This window comes from Ramularia collo-cygni (genome assembly GCF_900074925.1).
Source record: "Ramularia collo-cygni strain URUG2 genome assembly, contig: RCC_scaffold01, whole genome shotgun sequence".
Taxonomy (NCBI): Eukaryota; Fungi; Ascomycota; class Dothideomycetes; order Mycosphaerellales; family Mycosphaerellaceae; genus Ramularia; species Ramularia collo-cygni.
This window is the reverse complement of record NW_019716255.1, coordinates 331,206-345,640: the sequence shown is the minus strand read 5'-3', so window position 1 is coordinate 345,640 and position 14,435 is coordinate 331,206. Positions and strand designations below refer to the sequence as shown.

At 52.1% G+C, this 14,435-nt stretch overlaps 8 protein-coding genes; 5 read left to right on the top strand and 3 right to left on the bottom strand.

Annotated features, from left to right (window-relative positions):
* Positions 1 to 37: 37 nt before the first annotated feature.
* Positions 38 to 804, bottom strand: RCC_00139 (uncharacterized protein; the record flags this gene model as incomplete). XM_023765296.1 has 2 exons in its annotated part: positions 38 to 741; positions 795 to 804. The coding sequence occupies 2 exons, from the start codon at positions 802 to 804 to the stop codon at positions 38 to 40; spliced, it is 714 nt and encodes a 237-aa protein (XP_023621064.1).
* Positions 805 to 1,166: 362 nt separating this feature from the next.
* RCC_00138 (uncharacterized protein) lies at positions 1,167 to 1,916 on the top strand (the record flags this gene model as incomplete). Its single annotated transcript, XM_023765295.1, has 1 exon — positions 1,167 to 1,916. The coding sequence occupies one exon, from the start codon at positions 1,167 to 1,169 to the stop codon at positions 1,914 to 1,916; it is 750 nt and encodes a 249-aa protein (XP_023621063.1).
* Positions 1,917 to 2,484: 568 nt separating this feature from the next.
* RCC_00137 (uncharacterized protein) lies at positions 2,485 to 3,112 on the top strand (the record flags this gene model as incomplete). XM_023765294.1 has 3 exons in its annotated part: positions 2,485 to 2,676; positions 2,734 to 2,888; positions 2,944 to 3,112. The coding sequence occupies 3 exons, from the start codon at positions 2,485 to 2,487 to the stop codon at positions 3,110 to 3,112; spliced, it is 516 nt and encodes a 171-aa protein (XP_023621062.1).
* A 198-nt stretch (positions 3,113 to 3,310) lies between these two features.
* On the bottom strand, positions 3,311 to 5,364 carry RCC_00136 (related to proline permease PrnB; the record flags this gene model as incomplete). XM_023765293.1 has 7 exons in its annotated part: positions 3,311 to 3,532; positions 3,586 to 4,148; positions 4,204 to 4,416; positions 4,472 to 4,586; positions 4,635 to 4,841; positions 4,937 to 5,109; positions 5,166 to 5,364. The coding sequence occupies 7 exons, from the start codon at positions 5,362 to 5,364 to the stop codon at positions 3,311 to 3,313; spliced, it is 1,692 nt and encodes a 563-aa protein (XP_023621061.1).
* A 1,023-nt stretch (positions 5,365 to 6,387) lies between these two features.
* Positions 6,388 to 7,092, top strand: RCC_00135 (probable amidases related to nicotinamidase; the record flags this gene model as incomplete). XM_023765292.1 has 3 exons in its annotated part: positions 6,388 to 6,489; positions 6,563 to 6,680; positions 6,731 to 7,092. 3 exons carry the CDS (start codon positions 6,388 to 6,390, stop codon positions 7,090 to 7,092), a joined length of 582 nt encoding a protein of 193 aa, XP_023621060.1.
* Positions 7,093 to 7,115: 23 nt separating this feature from the next.
* On the bottom strand, positions 7,116 to 8,314 carry RCC_00134 (related to epoxide hydrolase; the record flags this gene model as incomplete). XM_023765291.1 has 2 exons in its annotated part: positions 7,116 to 7,915; positions 7,966 to 8,314. 2 exons carry the CDS (start codon positions 8,312 to 8,314, stop codon positions 7,116 to 7,118), a joined length of 1,149 nt encoding a protein of 382 aa, XP_023621059.1.
* A 981-nt stretch (positions 8,315 to 9,295) lies between these two features.
* On the top strand, positions 9,296 to 10,051 carry RCC_00133 (uncharacterized protein; the record flags this gene model as incomplete). XM_023765290.1 has 2 exons in its annotated part: positions 9,296 to 9,470; positions 9,528 to 10,051. The coding sequence occupies 2 exons, from the start codon at positions 9,296 to 9,298 to the stop codon at positions 10,049 to 10,051; spliced, it is 699 nt and encodes a 232-aa protein (XP_023621058.1).
* Positions 10,052 to 11,974: 1,923 nt separating this feature from the next.
* On the top strand, positions 11,975 to 14,280 carry RCC_00132 (related to amino acid transporters; the record flags this gene model as incomplete). XM_023765289.1 has 5 exons in its annotated part: positions 11,975 to 12,119; positions 12,456 to 12,541; positions 12,591 to 12,765; positions 12,815 to 13,040; positions 13,089 to 14,280. The coding sequence occupies 5 exons, from the start codon at positions 11,975 to 11,977 to the stop codon at positions 14,278 to 14,280; spliced, it is 1,824 nt and encodes a 607-aa protein (XP_023621057.1).
* Between the last annotated feature and the right edge of the window lie 155 nt (positions 14,281 to 14,435).

Genomic DNA, 14,435 nt, shown 5'->3' with positions numbered 1-14,435 from the left:
ATATGCAACGCAAAATGAGATCATAACCATCCGCTCTTCATTGATTCACCGCAGTGAACGCATTCCGCCCTCCATCATGCTCCTCCTGCCCGTTGCCCACCGCTTGAGTCGACGAAGGCGCACCCACTTCCATACTGTTCATACTATTCACCCTCTCAGAGCGACCACCACTATTCGGCAGCCCGTTCGATGGTGGCCCGTACGGACTTCCATGTGGCATTGGAGGCGGTGCTTGTCGTTGCTGCTGCTCCGAGTAGAAATATCTCCCATCATCCGTCACCATATTTGGCGGAACCATCGAGTTTCCTGGCCCTGGAACTAGTTGCGCAGATCCTACATTCGGATCTGAAGGGTTTCTTGACTGTGAAGGCGTGTATTGTTGGGGTCCGGGCTGCTGTGGTGGCTGTGCGAATCCCGTCTGCTGATTGCCGTTTGCATTGCCTGAGGTCGGTCGTCTGCGCTTGTCGCGATGTGGGCGATCTGGTGGAGGAGTKGCCATTCCTTCTTCGCCGCTGCCATCGCTGCCGTCGATGTTGGTATCCATTCTTCTGCGCAGTTCGTCGAGGAGGAAGGCACGTTCGAGGCGCATTTTCATGATTGCTCGGTCGAGACGCAGACGGCGAAGTCTGGCTTCATCGTTGGCCGCTTCGACTTCATTGAGGCGACGTTTGAGGGCGATGCATTTGCGGTAGTAGGCTTTCTCGACGCTCGGCGCGAGCGGCGCTGGGGTTGTCGCGGCGTCTGCGGAATTGATTAGCTTGGAGGATGATGGGGAGGCTTGAGGTGGGACATACCACTGTTCATTGCGAGGTATGGACGAATATTCAATGTGCGTTGGACGGAGATGTAGTTCTCGAGCACTGGGGCGTGGAGGAGCTACGAGGGAGGTCGCAACTGCGGGATCGGCAATCGCGTCAGGGTCAATGCGCGTAGAGTGCATCCATGGGAGTACCACATGCATGGATCCAGTCGCACGTGCACCGCACTGCTTTTCTTTCCACAAACATCACATCGCCAGTCGACAGCACGTTTCGGGGTCTAGGAACAGCAATATTTGTCGCTGGACACAAAGCTTCTTGTCCATGACGAGATCAGATAAGGCCGCAGAAGTTTCCTCATCTTGCTTCCAYTTCCTCACAGCACACTTCCAATCTTACACTCTCACAATGCAGCAAGAAGACGTCTGGACGCACATTCCCTCCAAGTCCAAGCGTCATCGAAAGCCTGCTCTTATTAGCACAACAAATCTTCCTCTGAAGGACCTCACACTTTCCAAGCTCTCCGCAGAATTCCACACCAAGCTCAAAACCTGGCAGCATTCCTCTTGTCGTCAAACAGCCTTACGTCTTCTTTCCAGGATCCGCCCAGAGAAAGGGTGGAACTTACACAAAGCGATTTGCCTGGGTAGCGGCAGCCTGAGCCGCGAGAATTGGGAGTGCAGACGACGGAGCGTGTGGCAGTTTGTTGTGTTTTATGATCTCGCACGTCATCTCCTGGGAACCGAGCACGATTGTACTCTGTATGCGCAGGAGCCGGCTTTCACAGAGCTGGACGGAAAATTCCTCGCAACTCTAGGTATCTCGGTCTTGGAATCGCAAGTCGGGATCGTAGGGATGGGAGCCGCGGGAAGCGAATTGGGAGGAGAAACCTTCCTGTTCGAGCCCTTTGTTGATATGGACTCAGGGATGTTAGAAGCTATGCTGAAGGGCGGAGTGGGACTGTATATGGGGAGTTCAATTGGTGGGATCTTGGAGAGGAGGGAAGGGAGCGAAGTAGGGAGGTTATCGAAGGAGTTTTGTCGAGGGAGGGAGATGCTCAAGTTTCCGATGTTCGAAATCGAACCCAATGTTCTGGACGGCATGAGGATCTATTGGAGGGAGGAGAGCGATGAGGACGATGATGAAGGCGCAGTGTGAATCGCGGCATGGCCGGGACATGCCTTATACGTTGGCTCTCAGGATCGAACGAACCGCTTGGCTGCTAGGTTCACGAGTGGCTGGACAGAAGTGAGCAACCTCCATGACCTGCTTCCCATGACCTATGGAAGAAAGCAGATCACCGCCCCACCGGCAATGTCAACAGTTGCACACTCAGGAACCGCATTCGGAACTTTAAGGGGACCACTGAGGGAAAAGGACATGAGATTTGCTACGAGGTTGCTCATTTCTGCTGCCTAGCCCTACGATGAGTTCATGTTCTTCAGAAAATCTAGTCCAGGACAAACTCTAGCACGCGGAAGAGAACACGAGAACGACTTGTGACCTGAGTTGAGTTGATATTGGTGTTGCAATGGAGAAGAGCAAGATMCAAAGATCGATCAATGCCGGCTAATCGTTCATCACCCTACCCACTCACCCCACTTATCCAAAGCTAGGCCGAGTGCTCCGCATCTCTYTCCACTATCACGAAGTACACTACTCACGTCTCTTCCTTTAATACTACTCAGACCCGAAATTCTGTCCAAGAACATTCACAACTACCATCATGGCGTCTAGCTCCGAACAGGTCCCTCACACTCATGACCATCCACACCCACCAGTGCCACAAGATGGTTGGAAGACCGAAGGCGTGCGAGTGATCCCGGCCGACTCACTCGACGGCAATACAGCTCAGACGCCAGGAATGGATCGTAAAGCAGCCATCAACTTCGCCAGAGTAGGAGCTCAGAAACTATGGGTAAGATCGCTGTTCGTTCTGTTTTACTATGATACCATTTAAACATGTGCATTGTAGGCTGGAACAGTCCACATTCATCCCGACGCCAAAACTGGAGCTCATCATCACGGTCACCTCGAATCAGTAATATACGTGCTTAAAGGCAAAGCCCGCATGCGGTGGGGCGAGAAGCTGGAAWTCACTGCYGAAGCTGGACCAGGAGACTTCATCTAGTACGTTCCACCTTCACCTAGCTATATGGAAGCAGTATTAACCAAGCTATTGCAGTGTACCGCCCTATGTACCCCATCAGGAGATCAATGCCAGCGCCGACGAGAAGTTGGAGTGTGTGTTGATGCGAAGCGATAGTGAGGCTGTGGCAGTGAATCTTCCGGACTTGGAACCGATTGAGAAGCCTACAACAGTCAAGTGGATTGATCCTACGCATGTGGATTAACAACATTCACAATTCACTCTCTTGTCATGACATATAACTTCCCATGCGAGATAGTGTATATCACTGCCACTACACTATGGGGGACTGACATTGACGGCGTTCATGAATACTGTTGCTATGCAAATACCTGCTCCTCATCGTTACAAGCCACCACTTTCTCTCGTAACCTCATTATCCTCTTACTACCGTTACAGGACTCTACTCCCAAATATACCTGAGCTTCTGAATGCCCTTGAACACTCTCTGCGGCTTCTCCTCTGCGATCAACTCCTCCAATCCAGTATGAAGGTTGACTTCTTCAGGAAGACGGGCCCAGCGGTCCTTTCGTGCGTAGAAGCGGTGGCCGAAATAGAAGACGAAGAAGAGTGGAATTCCCACGTAAGCGGTAAGGAAGCTGCTGGCGAAGCTGCCCTTGTCGACCTGAGAAGGGGTTGTCAGTAATTTGTTGAAGCAGAAGATGGTGAGATACTTACACTCCAGAATGTAGCGAAGCCGTTGAGGAAGCACAGAATTGTGAAGACGACAACCACGACGTAACTTCCCCACGGTTGCAACCACTTGGAGTAATACGGTAATTCTCCGAGGGTGATTCCTTGCGCTCTGCAAGCCTTTCGGAATCGAATGTGGATGATTCCACAAGCGACCCAGCTGATGAAGCAGGATGTGTTGGTGAGGTTAACGAACCAGTTGAAGACCACTGCCGAGTCATTGGCCACATTCAAATAAGCAAGTGCGCAGAAGATGGCGCTGGCACCGACGGCGCGATATGGGACTCCGTTCCCGCTGCAAACGCGGAAAAAAGCTGGTGCGTTACCGCTCATTGAGAGGGCGTAGAGAGACCTGCTGGAGAGGAACATGAAGGAGTTTCCAGAGGACCAGGCGGAGAGGATGATTCCACCGTTGATGATCGAGTCGAGGTAAGGAATCGATGCATTCTTGATGGCGACAACAAAGGGGGAGGAACCTGCCCCAACGGCGCCGCYTGTAAGACGAGCGTCGTTAGAAGGGCAAATCAAGCCAATGGCCAAGACGGATCCTGGAGAGGTGATGAGTATAGTGCTTGTCATACAATGTTGTCATCTTCGACTTACCGACGTAAAAGACAATCAGACGCCAGATGTATCTTCTGGCGGCGGTGGGCAAGTTACGACGGGGGCTCTCCATTTCTCCACCCGTAGCCACGAGGAGCTCTGGTGCGAATGCGAATGGGAAAGCTGTCAAGATAAAAGTCGACAGCAGAGCCAAGAAACGACCGGTGTCTCCTTTCTCAAGATAAGTGTTCACTGGACCAGGCTCTTTCCAATCTGTTGTGCAATTTTTTATTAGCACGATCATCAGCGCCCCATTGGCGAAACTCACATCTGAAGCCAAGACGATCCCTGCTTGGTCCACCTCCCCAGAAGAGAATGAATGACATGGCAAGAAGCCCCAGCATCATGATAACCTTCATTCCGGCAAACCAGAACTCCGTCTCCTATTTTCGATTAGCGCTGGAACTAGGAGTACGCAGGATTTCACTTACGCCGTAGAACTTGACAGGAAGCAGGTTCAACCCCACGATGACAACAATCATGATGGAGATCCAGACCGCTATGTGCACATTTGAGTTCCAGTAGTTAATCACCAGACCGGCAGCTGTGATTTCGTAAGGTACCAGGATTCCAAGAGAGTAGAAATACAGCCATCCCAAGCTGAATCCTAGGGTGCGGCTGACGTAGCGATGTCCAAACTAGATGGATGTTAGAGAAGTCTTGAATGAGGCAGCGAGAAGATATTCACCCTGTCAGAATGTCAGTAAAGTAGAGCGTGTGAGCAGAGGCATACTGACATGTTCATCGAGCAACCTGGAACGGGGAGCCAAGCGGCCACTTCACCAATGCCCGAGACGAGACACAGGACCAAGAACGACATGAAGATATAGGATCCCAGGATGAAGATCGGCCCTCCACGCGCAAGAGTCTGTCCGCTTCCAACGAACAATCCCGTACCGATGGAACCTTTCGGGAAGTATCAGCTCACGGTTCAGCGCGACATGTCAGGTCATAGACTCTACCTCCAAGCGCAATCATCTGTGCATGGCGACTCTTCAGCCCACGCTCAGTGGTCTTCTCGTGCGTCACCAAGACTTCGCCAGCGACGATGTATGTTCCATCCTTGCCATCTCTACCACTCCCGCTTCCCAATGAGTCGGGTCCTTTTTCGGCGCGGCCAATATCTTTCTCCGGGTCCTGATATGACATTGGTCCAGACATGATGAACACAAGCCGAGTTCAACTCGGATAGTTCAAAAGACAAGAGGAATGGAACGACGAGTGAAATGACAATGAGAGCGGCGCGGCATGCTGACGGTTTAACAGCGCGTCTCAGCCCTGTCCAGCACCCTACTGCATCCGATATCTGCCAAGAGCATCTAGAAGACCGGTAGAAGGTAATCCCACAGTTTTGCAGGGTATATAGAAGAGCCGAAGACATTGCGAAAGAAAGGTGGAGGGCAAGCGTTGCAGATTGTGCCTTATCTACTCTGTGCCAAGTGGCCGAAGTTTGGAAATGGAGATGCTCCGACAGCGGTTACGCCGTGAGCATGGGTCCGCGAGACTGGTAGTCTGGACGCTGGACTCGCGCTGGAGGTGAGTGCTGCGTGAAGCCTGGTCTATTGGCCGTTTGAAGGGCTCAAACCGTGTGGCGCTCCACCATTGATGCATCGTCCTAGTGTTCGTCTCGTTGAGAGATAGGTAGCAAAGGTGAGGTGATGTCGAATGTCACGGCGACGACATGTGGTAGCATGTGGACTCCGCCTGTTGCCGCTCTTGGCACTCATTCCCCTGTCCATTGCTCGATAGCGATTAGCATCCTTGTAAATTGAGCATGGGACTGCCTGTTTCGAAGCTGCCGCCCCGGAGGTCGCACGTGAGACTGAAGGAACGCAAGGCGCACTGCTTGAGCTTGATTTGGGAGCTTCTTCTTCATCATCCCTCCATGCACTGTGATTCTTCATGATGAAATCATCATGTAGGAGCAATATGATGTTGCGGGGACTCGATGGAGAATGGCTCGAGAATGGGCCGGCGGATGAAGTCATCAAGGTCTCCCACTCGGCGTCTTGAAAGACCCCTCCCCTCATTGATCATCATTCATTCGGCGACTCAGCCAGAGTGGGCGGGGTCGAGGTGAGAGCAGTTGATACATAAAACTGCTGGAGTAACGAGAATACTATTGCGATCAATTCCTCAACACAATCCGAACCCCAAGATAACCACCTTCCTACGAATCCAACCATGGCTCAATCATTCCGTCAGTTGCTTGGAGTGCCTGCTTCTACCGCAAGCCCGAGCGACTCCACTCTGATCATCATTGATGCTCAGAACGAATACGCCGAGGTTAGTGAGGAGGAGGAGGAGGAGGAGGATTCGAATGAGAGAATACATGGACTAAGTCTGGTATACATTGCAGGGAAAGCTGAAGGTCACAAACGCACCTGAATCGAGGAAGAACATCTCCGCATTGCTGGAGAAGTACCGCGCCGACAAGGGCAAGATTGTTCACGTCAAGCACATTGTCCCAGATGGGGGTAAGCTTTAGGCACTTCTCTCTACAATGTGCGATATACGATTCTGACAGGCCAAGCCCCGGTATTCACGCCCAAGACTAAGCTTCAGGACGAGTTCGAGGAACTCACTCCAAAGGACGGCGAGGAGGTGATCGAGAAGAACCACCCTAGTTCTTTTGCAGACACTTCCCTTGACCAATACCTAAAGGGCGCAAACTCGAAGAAGATTGTCTTGACAGGCTACATGGCTCACGTCTGCGTCTCTACGACTGCCAGAGACGCCGCAAGACTGGGCTACGATGTTGTCCTTGCCGAGGACGCTATCGGCGACAGAGACATCCCAGGTGCGTCCGGAGCCGAGGTGACCAAGATGGTCATGCACGAGCTGGGAGACGCGTTCGCAACTGTCGTGCAGTCGAAGGACATTAAGTAGATTTGATAGGCTCAGTAGCATATCTACAATCCTTTCAAGAAGTCCAACACCTCTTTCGTCACAGCTTGGCTTTGCTCCTGCTGCACCCAATGACCAGCATGATCGATCAATCGCGTACCTTTGAAACAACCAGGTCGAACACATTTCTCATCCTCGTATGCTTCAAACGCACCGGGCTGCTGGAAGTTGCCCCAATCCTGCTTTCCACTGATGAACGTGCACGGAACCTCGATCCTACGTCCGGCGTAGAGAAGCATGTCCTTCTTGGATTGAGGAGTCGAGGCCGTTTGGGCACGGTACCAGTTGAGAGCGCCCTGGAATCCCGTACGACTCCATTCCTGCACATATACCCTCAGGTCGTCCGCAGGGAGCCACGATTCTGTCTTGCTGTAGTCTTCGCCTTTCATGCTCTTCTCGACAGTCTGAGGAAAGGAGTCATCCTTGGCCATGACATAGTACTCGGGCATCACTTCAATCTCCTTTGCACTCCATTCCTTCAATGGGTGAGGGTCATTCTTGTCCCAATCGGCGCTCTTCAAGTGAAAGTAACCACGCAAATACTTTTCAAGTCCCTGAGATGGATGATCCCAATCGTTGGCAGCACCTGCAGTGGAGTTGTACCACTTGTAATGCTTCCTTGGTGGGCTCAGTTTTGCTAGGTCAGCTTGTATATCAACCGGTGGCGGCTTGGCTTTGTCGCCCAACTGTGGTGTGGGAAGTGCATGATGCGGATGGCTCATCTGAATGGTCGCCTTGAAAATATCCGGCCGTATCAATGCCGCCATCGCAGATGATACGGCGCCGAAATCGTGTCCGATGATGCCTGAATATTTACTCAGTGAAGGCACGATTGCAACCTTGAAAATCACCTACAGGCCACATCAGTGTACCCGAGCCTGTACGTCAAGCAGACTAGGTCCCGCACGAGATTGGTGATGGTATACTCTGCCAGGTCTACTTCATGGTAGGGCTTGTCGTCCCATCCAGTCGTCCTTCCGTAGCCTCGTTGATCCATGGCTACGCAGTAGTATCCTGCTTTTGCCACGGCGGGTAAGATTTTACGCCAGGAGAAGGCGAGCTCAGGGTAACCATGGCAGAACAGTATGAGCGGTCTACCTGCTTCGCCAGCCTTGAGGATATGGAAGTTCAGTCCGCACGAAGAAGTACAATCGAGGTAGTCTTCGGAAATATCGTCGGGAAGGGGAAGGGGTTCGAATGCCATGATCGTAGTGGAGAAATGGGAGAGAAGCTCTTATGCTCGCGTCTTACTGAGAATGCGAGAAAGTCAAGTTGAAAGGCACTGAAATCGCTGTGATCTGGTGTTCCTCTAGATAGTGAGATGGAGGAGAGCTTCGGTTTCGCTCGGCAAATACCTCTCTACGCGAGCAACAGCTCAGCTGGGCAGCCAGATTGTAGCCCCGACATCATCAGAACCGCTCTTGTCCGCGCTGCGTCTCTATCGCATTCGGCGGTTTGGTCATGCTGTCTCGTGAGCGGTCTTGATCGCTGCTGAGATGATTCCAGCACGCGTCGATGAATATTGCGCCAAACGACTCCCGCCCGGCAGGCTAATTCTGCGCGATGAAACAAAAAGCCCTCGGGCGGATAGCAACACGAGTGGATGTGGAAGGAGAAAAAATGGAAGTTGCCGTCGTTGCACAGAGCCTCCGCTTTCATTTCCGCCAGCGGCTCCGGCTATGGCCGCCGGGAGCATTTCCGAGATGCAACATCATTCGGAGACAAACGTCGCGAACAACCTTGCACGTTGAAGCATGCGAGGGCATCTCTCGGCATGTGAGAGGGGAGAAGACACAGCAATTCTCCATCCCCATATTGAGCCACACTGCAGACCTCGTTCGTAGGTATTCGATAGGAGGACTTTCACGAGGACATTAGGACTACCTAAACCGCCGACAGGGGTGTTGGTGTCGCCGATATGTCGCCAATCACGAACCAGGACAATTGCGGGTGCTTGCATTGATCAGATAGATCATCTTGGGAAGTTTAGATCCTGAAGAAATACCAGTCAACTGGATCTCGCTCGTATCCAGCCTGGTCCTCCTGTGTTTGCTTCATCTTTTTCGCTGCTTCATTCACTTCTTCGTTCCCTTCCGAGCACACTGTCATTTCCACGCTCTTGCATTTCGCGCATTTCCTTCACACCAACATCATCCGCAGTCTACAGATCTTCACCATCTACAAGATGCTCTCGCTCACCCTCGCGGCTTTGGTCGTGGCCGTCTCTGCTCTAAACGGCATCGTGGTCCCTGCTTCAATCGAAGCTGGCACGGGATTCGAGGCGTCCTTCCAAGATGCCAACGATGACCAGTACCGAATCTACGTGGCCGCAGCCTTGTCTGGAGTCAACGGACCTACCTGTAAGTAGTTTGCGCGATAAAGTTTGATATTGATCCTTGCTTATACACACCCTGCAGGCTACCTTGTCAACTCCACTTCGCTAGACGCATCAGTCAACCTGACTATTCCCGCGGACATCGGTCCATCAGCTTCCTACTACTCCATCGCCATCGCAGACCTCACCACTGGCCAGGCTTCCACTTTCAGCAATCGTTTCAACTTCACCAACGCCACCGGAGAATATTCAGACTACGAAAACCAACTCGGAGGGTCTCCATTCTGGGATGCGAACTCTCTCCCATGCAGCGCATACAGCTGTGCTCGCGAATGTGCCGACGCATCGTACCCGGAAGACCTGACGGAGACCAAAGCCTTCGATACCATGTCCAAGTGCATCATGGCTTGCGATGGTGTGACGGCCTCTGTCAACCAGACCTCTCCAGCACACGCTTCGACAACGAGCTCCACTTCCAGCTCCAGCTCCAGCTCTCAGACCAAGACGGGATCCGCCGAAGCAGAGACGAGTAGCAGTGCAGCAAGCAGGAACTCTGCTGTGGGAGCTGCACTGGCTGGCTTCGCTGGTGTTGCCATGCTACTCTGAGAGATGGCTTTGAGGATATACTGGCGCAGCAGAAGCTGTGTTTGAACGTGACAGACATAACGTAATCGATGGGAAACGCAAGCTTTGCGAGTTCAGTCATGCTGGTTAAAGGCACGATGACTTCCTGTACAGTACCACGAGACATACGAGCGTTGATATGATTTGTAATGCTGTCCTTGTCCGTCTTCCTGGAAGGTCATACTGTTGCAAGGTGAGTCTTGGGCTCCACCCCACCGCAATATGCTAGGTCACGCCTTTGCCGTCCGTCTTGGAGCTGTATGAAAGCAGCTGTTCATGCCTCGATGCGGCCATGTTTCCGAATAGAGTCACACCCAGCCGATGGGGATCAACAGTGGCGAAACACAAGTCACATTCAAATATACGGCAAGTTTTCGCAAACATACACGTCTAATGTATAGCTTTCCATCTCCTACCCTAAGAGTGTTCCGCAAACGTCAGGCAAATACCAAACATTGTGGACTATCCCCGACCTAACTCTACGAGCTTTCCTACGGAGAACGGATGAGCAGACACGAGAATAGTAACGTTCCCACTCAATACCAGAACCAGCCATCGCTACAGTTCTTCGCATGCGGTATGCTTTGGGACCTTGAGCTGTCAACTTGACCGGGTAAAATAGGTGGAGAGGGATGCCGTGTTTGCAAGATTCGCTGTGTTCATTGAATCCTCGGGAACAAGCGACGCAGTTAAGCGACTTGCTTACCGCCATTGCATTCATGGATCAAATGATGAATCAAGGAAACTCTGGACCCATCGCGAACCTTTCCTATCGGTCTCGAAATCACGAATGAGCGAAGAATGTTGTACAGAACAACCAAGCGGGCAGGGGTCAGACTCGCTAAGCAACATACCGACCGGTACCCAAGGAAAGATTGGTTCCACATATGTTGCTTCAAGTCGCACAAAGTGGGYCAACGTGGAAGGTTCTGCAAAGAGGAAACGGAAAAGAAGCAGAAAAGAGCGTAAATATGCTTGGTACAGACGCRAGGAAATAGCCAGGGCTATGGCAACTACCTACCTTGATGTTGCGACCACAATGTCTCGTGCAGGCAGAAGAAGATGCATTCGCACAGATCTGCTAGGTCATCGATGTGCATCTCAGTGGTGTGCTGCTTCTTCAGATATGGCGTGTGTCAATGTATGACTCGTCCTTGGCGTGAACCGGTGTACTTCCTACAAACCGGATCTCACGGCATGTCGACGAGAACATCATCTCGGTAAAATTGCCCGGCATCGCAAGAGTCGATGGGGCTGGCTTGTTCCATGATGGTTCAGTGACCATATCCGCTCGCCCTTGCGTAGGGGAATCGCGAGCATAAGGCTGTGTCGACGTGTGCAGGGCCCTCACCGCTGGTATTGCGATACGATACCTTACCGCGCGGAGGGTTCGTCCGTACGCCGCGCTTGAACATGCAACTCACCGCCACCCTAAGAACTCCCAAATGAAGCGGCGTTTGTTTTGGTACAACGTCCCATATGCGGCGGAAGCGTTGCCTGATATTGTCGTGAGTCGTGATGTTGCTCGTAAAAGATGTGCGACACTCGGTGCTTTTGGTTTGAAGACGCTAGTGGGTTCCACCTCCCTTCTAGTCTCAACCTTCTTTCAACAGACTTCGAACGACGTGAAGCAGAGTTCAAGACCATCTGCATCAAGCTTCGTTGTTCATCACTTTGCGTTGGCAGGACGAGAACATCACCTTGCAGTAGTTCTCACATCTGCAGGTCATCATGCGTACATAGAACAGTCCTGACGGCGAAAACAGATCGCCTTGCGGTACCGCGTGCCACTCTTTTGGAACAGCAATWTCGGGTCTTGAATAGGGCTTCGGATCCTCCAGGCATATCCTTGCGCGGCGAAGTCATACTGGGTGAATCCCTGCTCGAATCGATAACAGAGCGGCCATGGCCAAGAAAAATCGTGCCCGCTCAAGTAAATGGACTAGCTTGATCAGCAGTGATGCAGCTCCTTCAGAAACAGATGCGCTGCTTGCCAGCTCTGGACCCGAGGTGGCTGAGACTGCCGATTCGCTGTTGCCGCAGCCTTCTGGTAAGTCCAGCAGTCAAAGCATCGATGCGAGCTTCGCGATGTCGCACATCATGTCTGTACCCAACGTGGCATGCCAATCCGTACCGCTGTTTGAAACCCCTTGAGAGTTCCCGGCTGCTGGCGTGGCACCGCTGCTAAGATCTTATCATGTCGCGTGGTGGACCATGTAAAGAAGCGGTCGGGAACTGGCATATCATCTGCAGGTTTCCGTGTGGATGTAAAGGCATTGTCGGTACACACTACTTTTGACCAGAAACATGGAGCCTGCACATCTCAAACCACGATCCAGCTTGGATAAGGAAAGCCCGCCATGGACTGATGTGAAAGGAGTCGCAGGAGAGACAATCATCAACTATGCCCCATCTTCATCCATTGGAGATGACGATGACGCCCGATTACTGGCACAAATTGGATACAAACAAGTATGTCGAGGCTTCATCTCGTCCCTCTTCCAACGCTCACCTTTTGCAGGAACTTCAAAGAGAATTCACCAAATGGAGCACAGTATCGTACGCCATATCAATTTTGGGTGTCTTCGGATCTCAACCGGCAACATATGGGGTCCCTATCACAGTTGGGGGACCAGCAACGGCAGTTTGGGCATGGGCCATTGGATCCGTGATGGCGTATATCATCGCGACTTCAGGTTCGCGCACAACCACACGAGTAGCGCAGCATGAGCTAACGACGGACAGTATCTGAGCTGGTCTCCGCATATCCCACTGCAGGTGGGATGTACTTTGTAACCAAGCACGTCGTACCGAAAGAGCACGTTGCGATCTGGTCGTGGATAATAGGATGGTGCAATTTCCTGGGTCAAGCAACTGGAGTGGCTTCACTTGCCTACACTATCGGGCAGATGATCCTAGCAGGAGTCAGTATGAACACTGGCTACGCGGAGGGAAGCTACACTTACAGACCGTGAGTTCCTCGACATTCTCAGCAGAGATTATAGCTGACAGCAAACAGTACTGCCTTTATGRCAGTTGTAGTTGCCATAGCCACCCTCTTCGTTTTTGGTGCCATTTGCTCGCTCACAACGAAAGGCCTCAACCGGATCGTCATATGGTTCGCACCCATCAACATTCTGGCTACAATTGGAGTGTGCATCGCGCTCTTGTACTATACAGAAGACAAACGCAGTGCAAGCTTCGTCTTCACCGATATCAGAGATGGCTCAGGTTGGGGCAACAAGGGATTCTCATTCCTCCTAGGCTTCCTCAACGTCGCCTGGGTCATGACGGATTACGACGCCACCACGCACATGTCAGAAGAGACCATTGACGCAGCAATACGAGGTCYCAAAGCCATCAAACATGCTGTGATRATATCCGGTATTCTCGGCTTCCTCCTCAACGTTACATTTACATTCTGCTTGACGGAGACGTACATGGACGACATTGTCGGATCGCCAACCGGTCTCCCAGTTGCACAGATCTTCTTAAACGCCGTGGGCAAGAATTGGGGCACATTCATGCTAAGCCTTGTCATCCTGGTCCAGTTCTTCACAGGCGCATCAGCAATGCTCGCCAATGCCCGCATGACATATGCATTTGCCCGAGATGAAGCCCTACCTTTCTCAGACACCTGGAGCAAAATTAACACGCGTACCGGAACCCCCGTCAATGCAGWCTGGGGAGTCGTAGGATTCTGCGCGTGTCTCAACCTCATCGGTCTGGGATCTACGCAAACCATCACCGCCATCTTCAACCTCTGCGCGCCATGTCTGGATCTCAGCTACATCGCCGTCATCGTCGCTCGGTTGTGGTACGTGGATTTCAAGAAGCGCGTGGTGATCAGAGCCGGACCATACGTGCCACGTTATAATCGAGTTTGGAGAAATCTCATTGCCGTCGCTTGGGTGGCGTTCATCAGCGTCGTGCTGTTCTGTCCGACGACGTACCCAGTCACGGCCACGAATATGAACTACGCGGTGGTGGTTGGAGGAAGTGTGGCTCTTTTCGCGCKGAGCTGGTGGTGGTTGGGAGCCAGGGAAAAGTATACTGGTCCACGAACTCAGGAGCTCCCTATCAAGCCGATACCTGATGATTCAGAAGCACAGCCTCGAAAATGGGCTGCTCAAGTATCGTCCGAGTCATCCCTCGCGAGGGAGTCAAGTCCACATAGTCCTCCCAACTACAGCACGATGGCGAGCAATTAGGAGCGATGTACAGAAGCGTCGAGAACAGTTCGATTTGTAGCTAAAGTAGACTGCCATTTTTACGCTCGCAATGAGCTATGCTATTTCCACCTTCTGCTGTCGCTTCGATGTCCAGCAAGTAAGAAGTAGCTCAGCGATGAGCATCCACCCTCCGT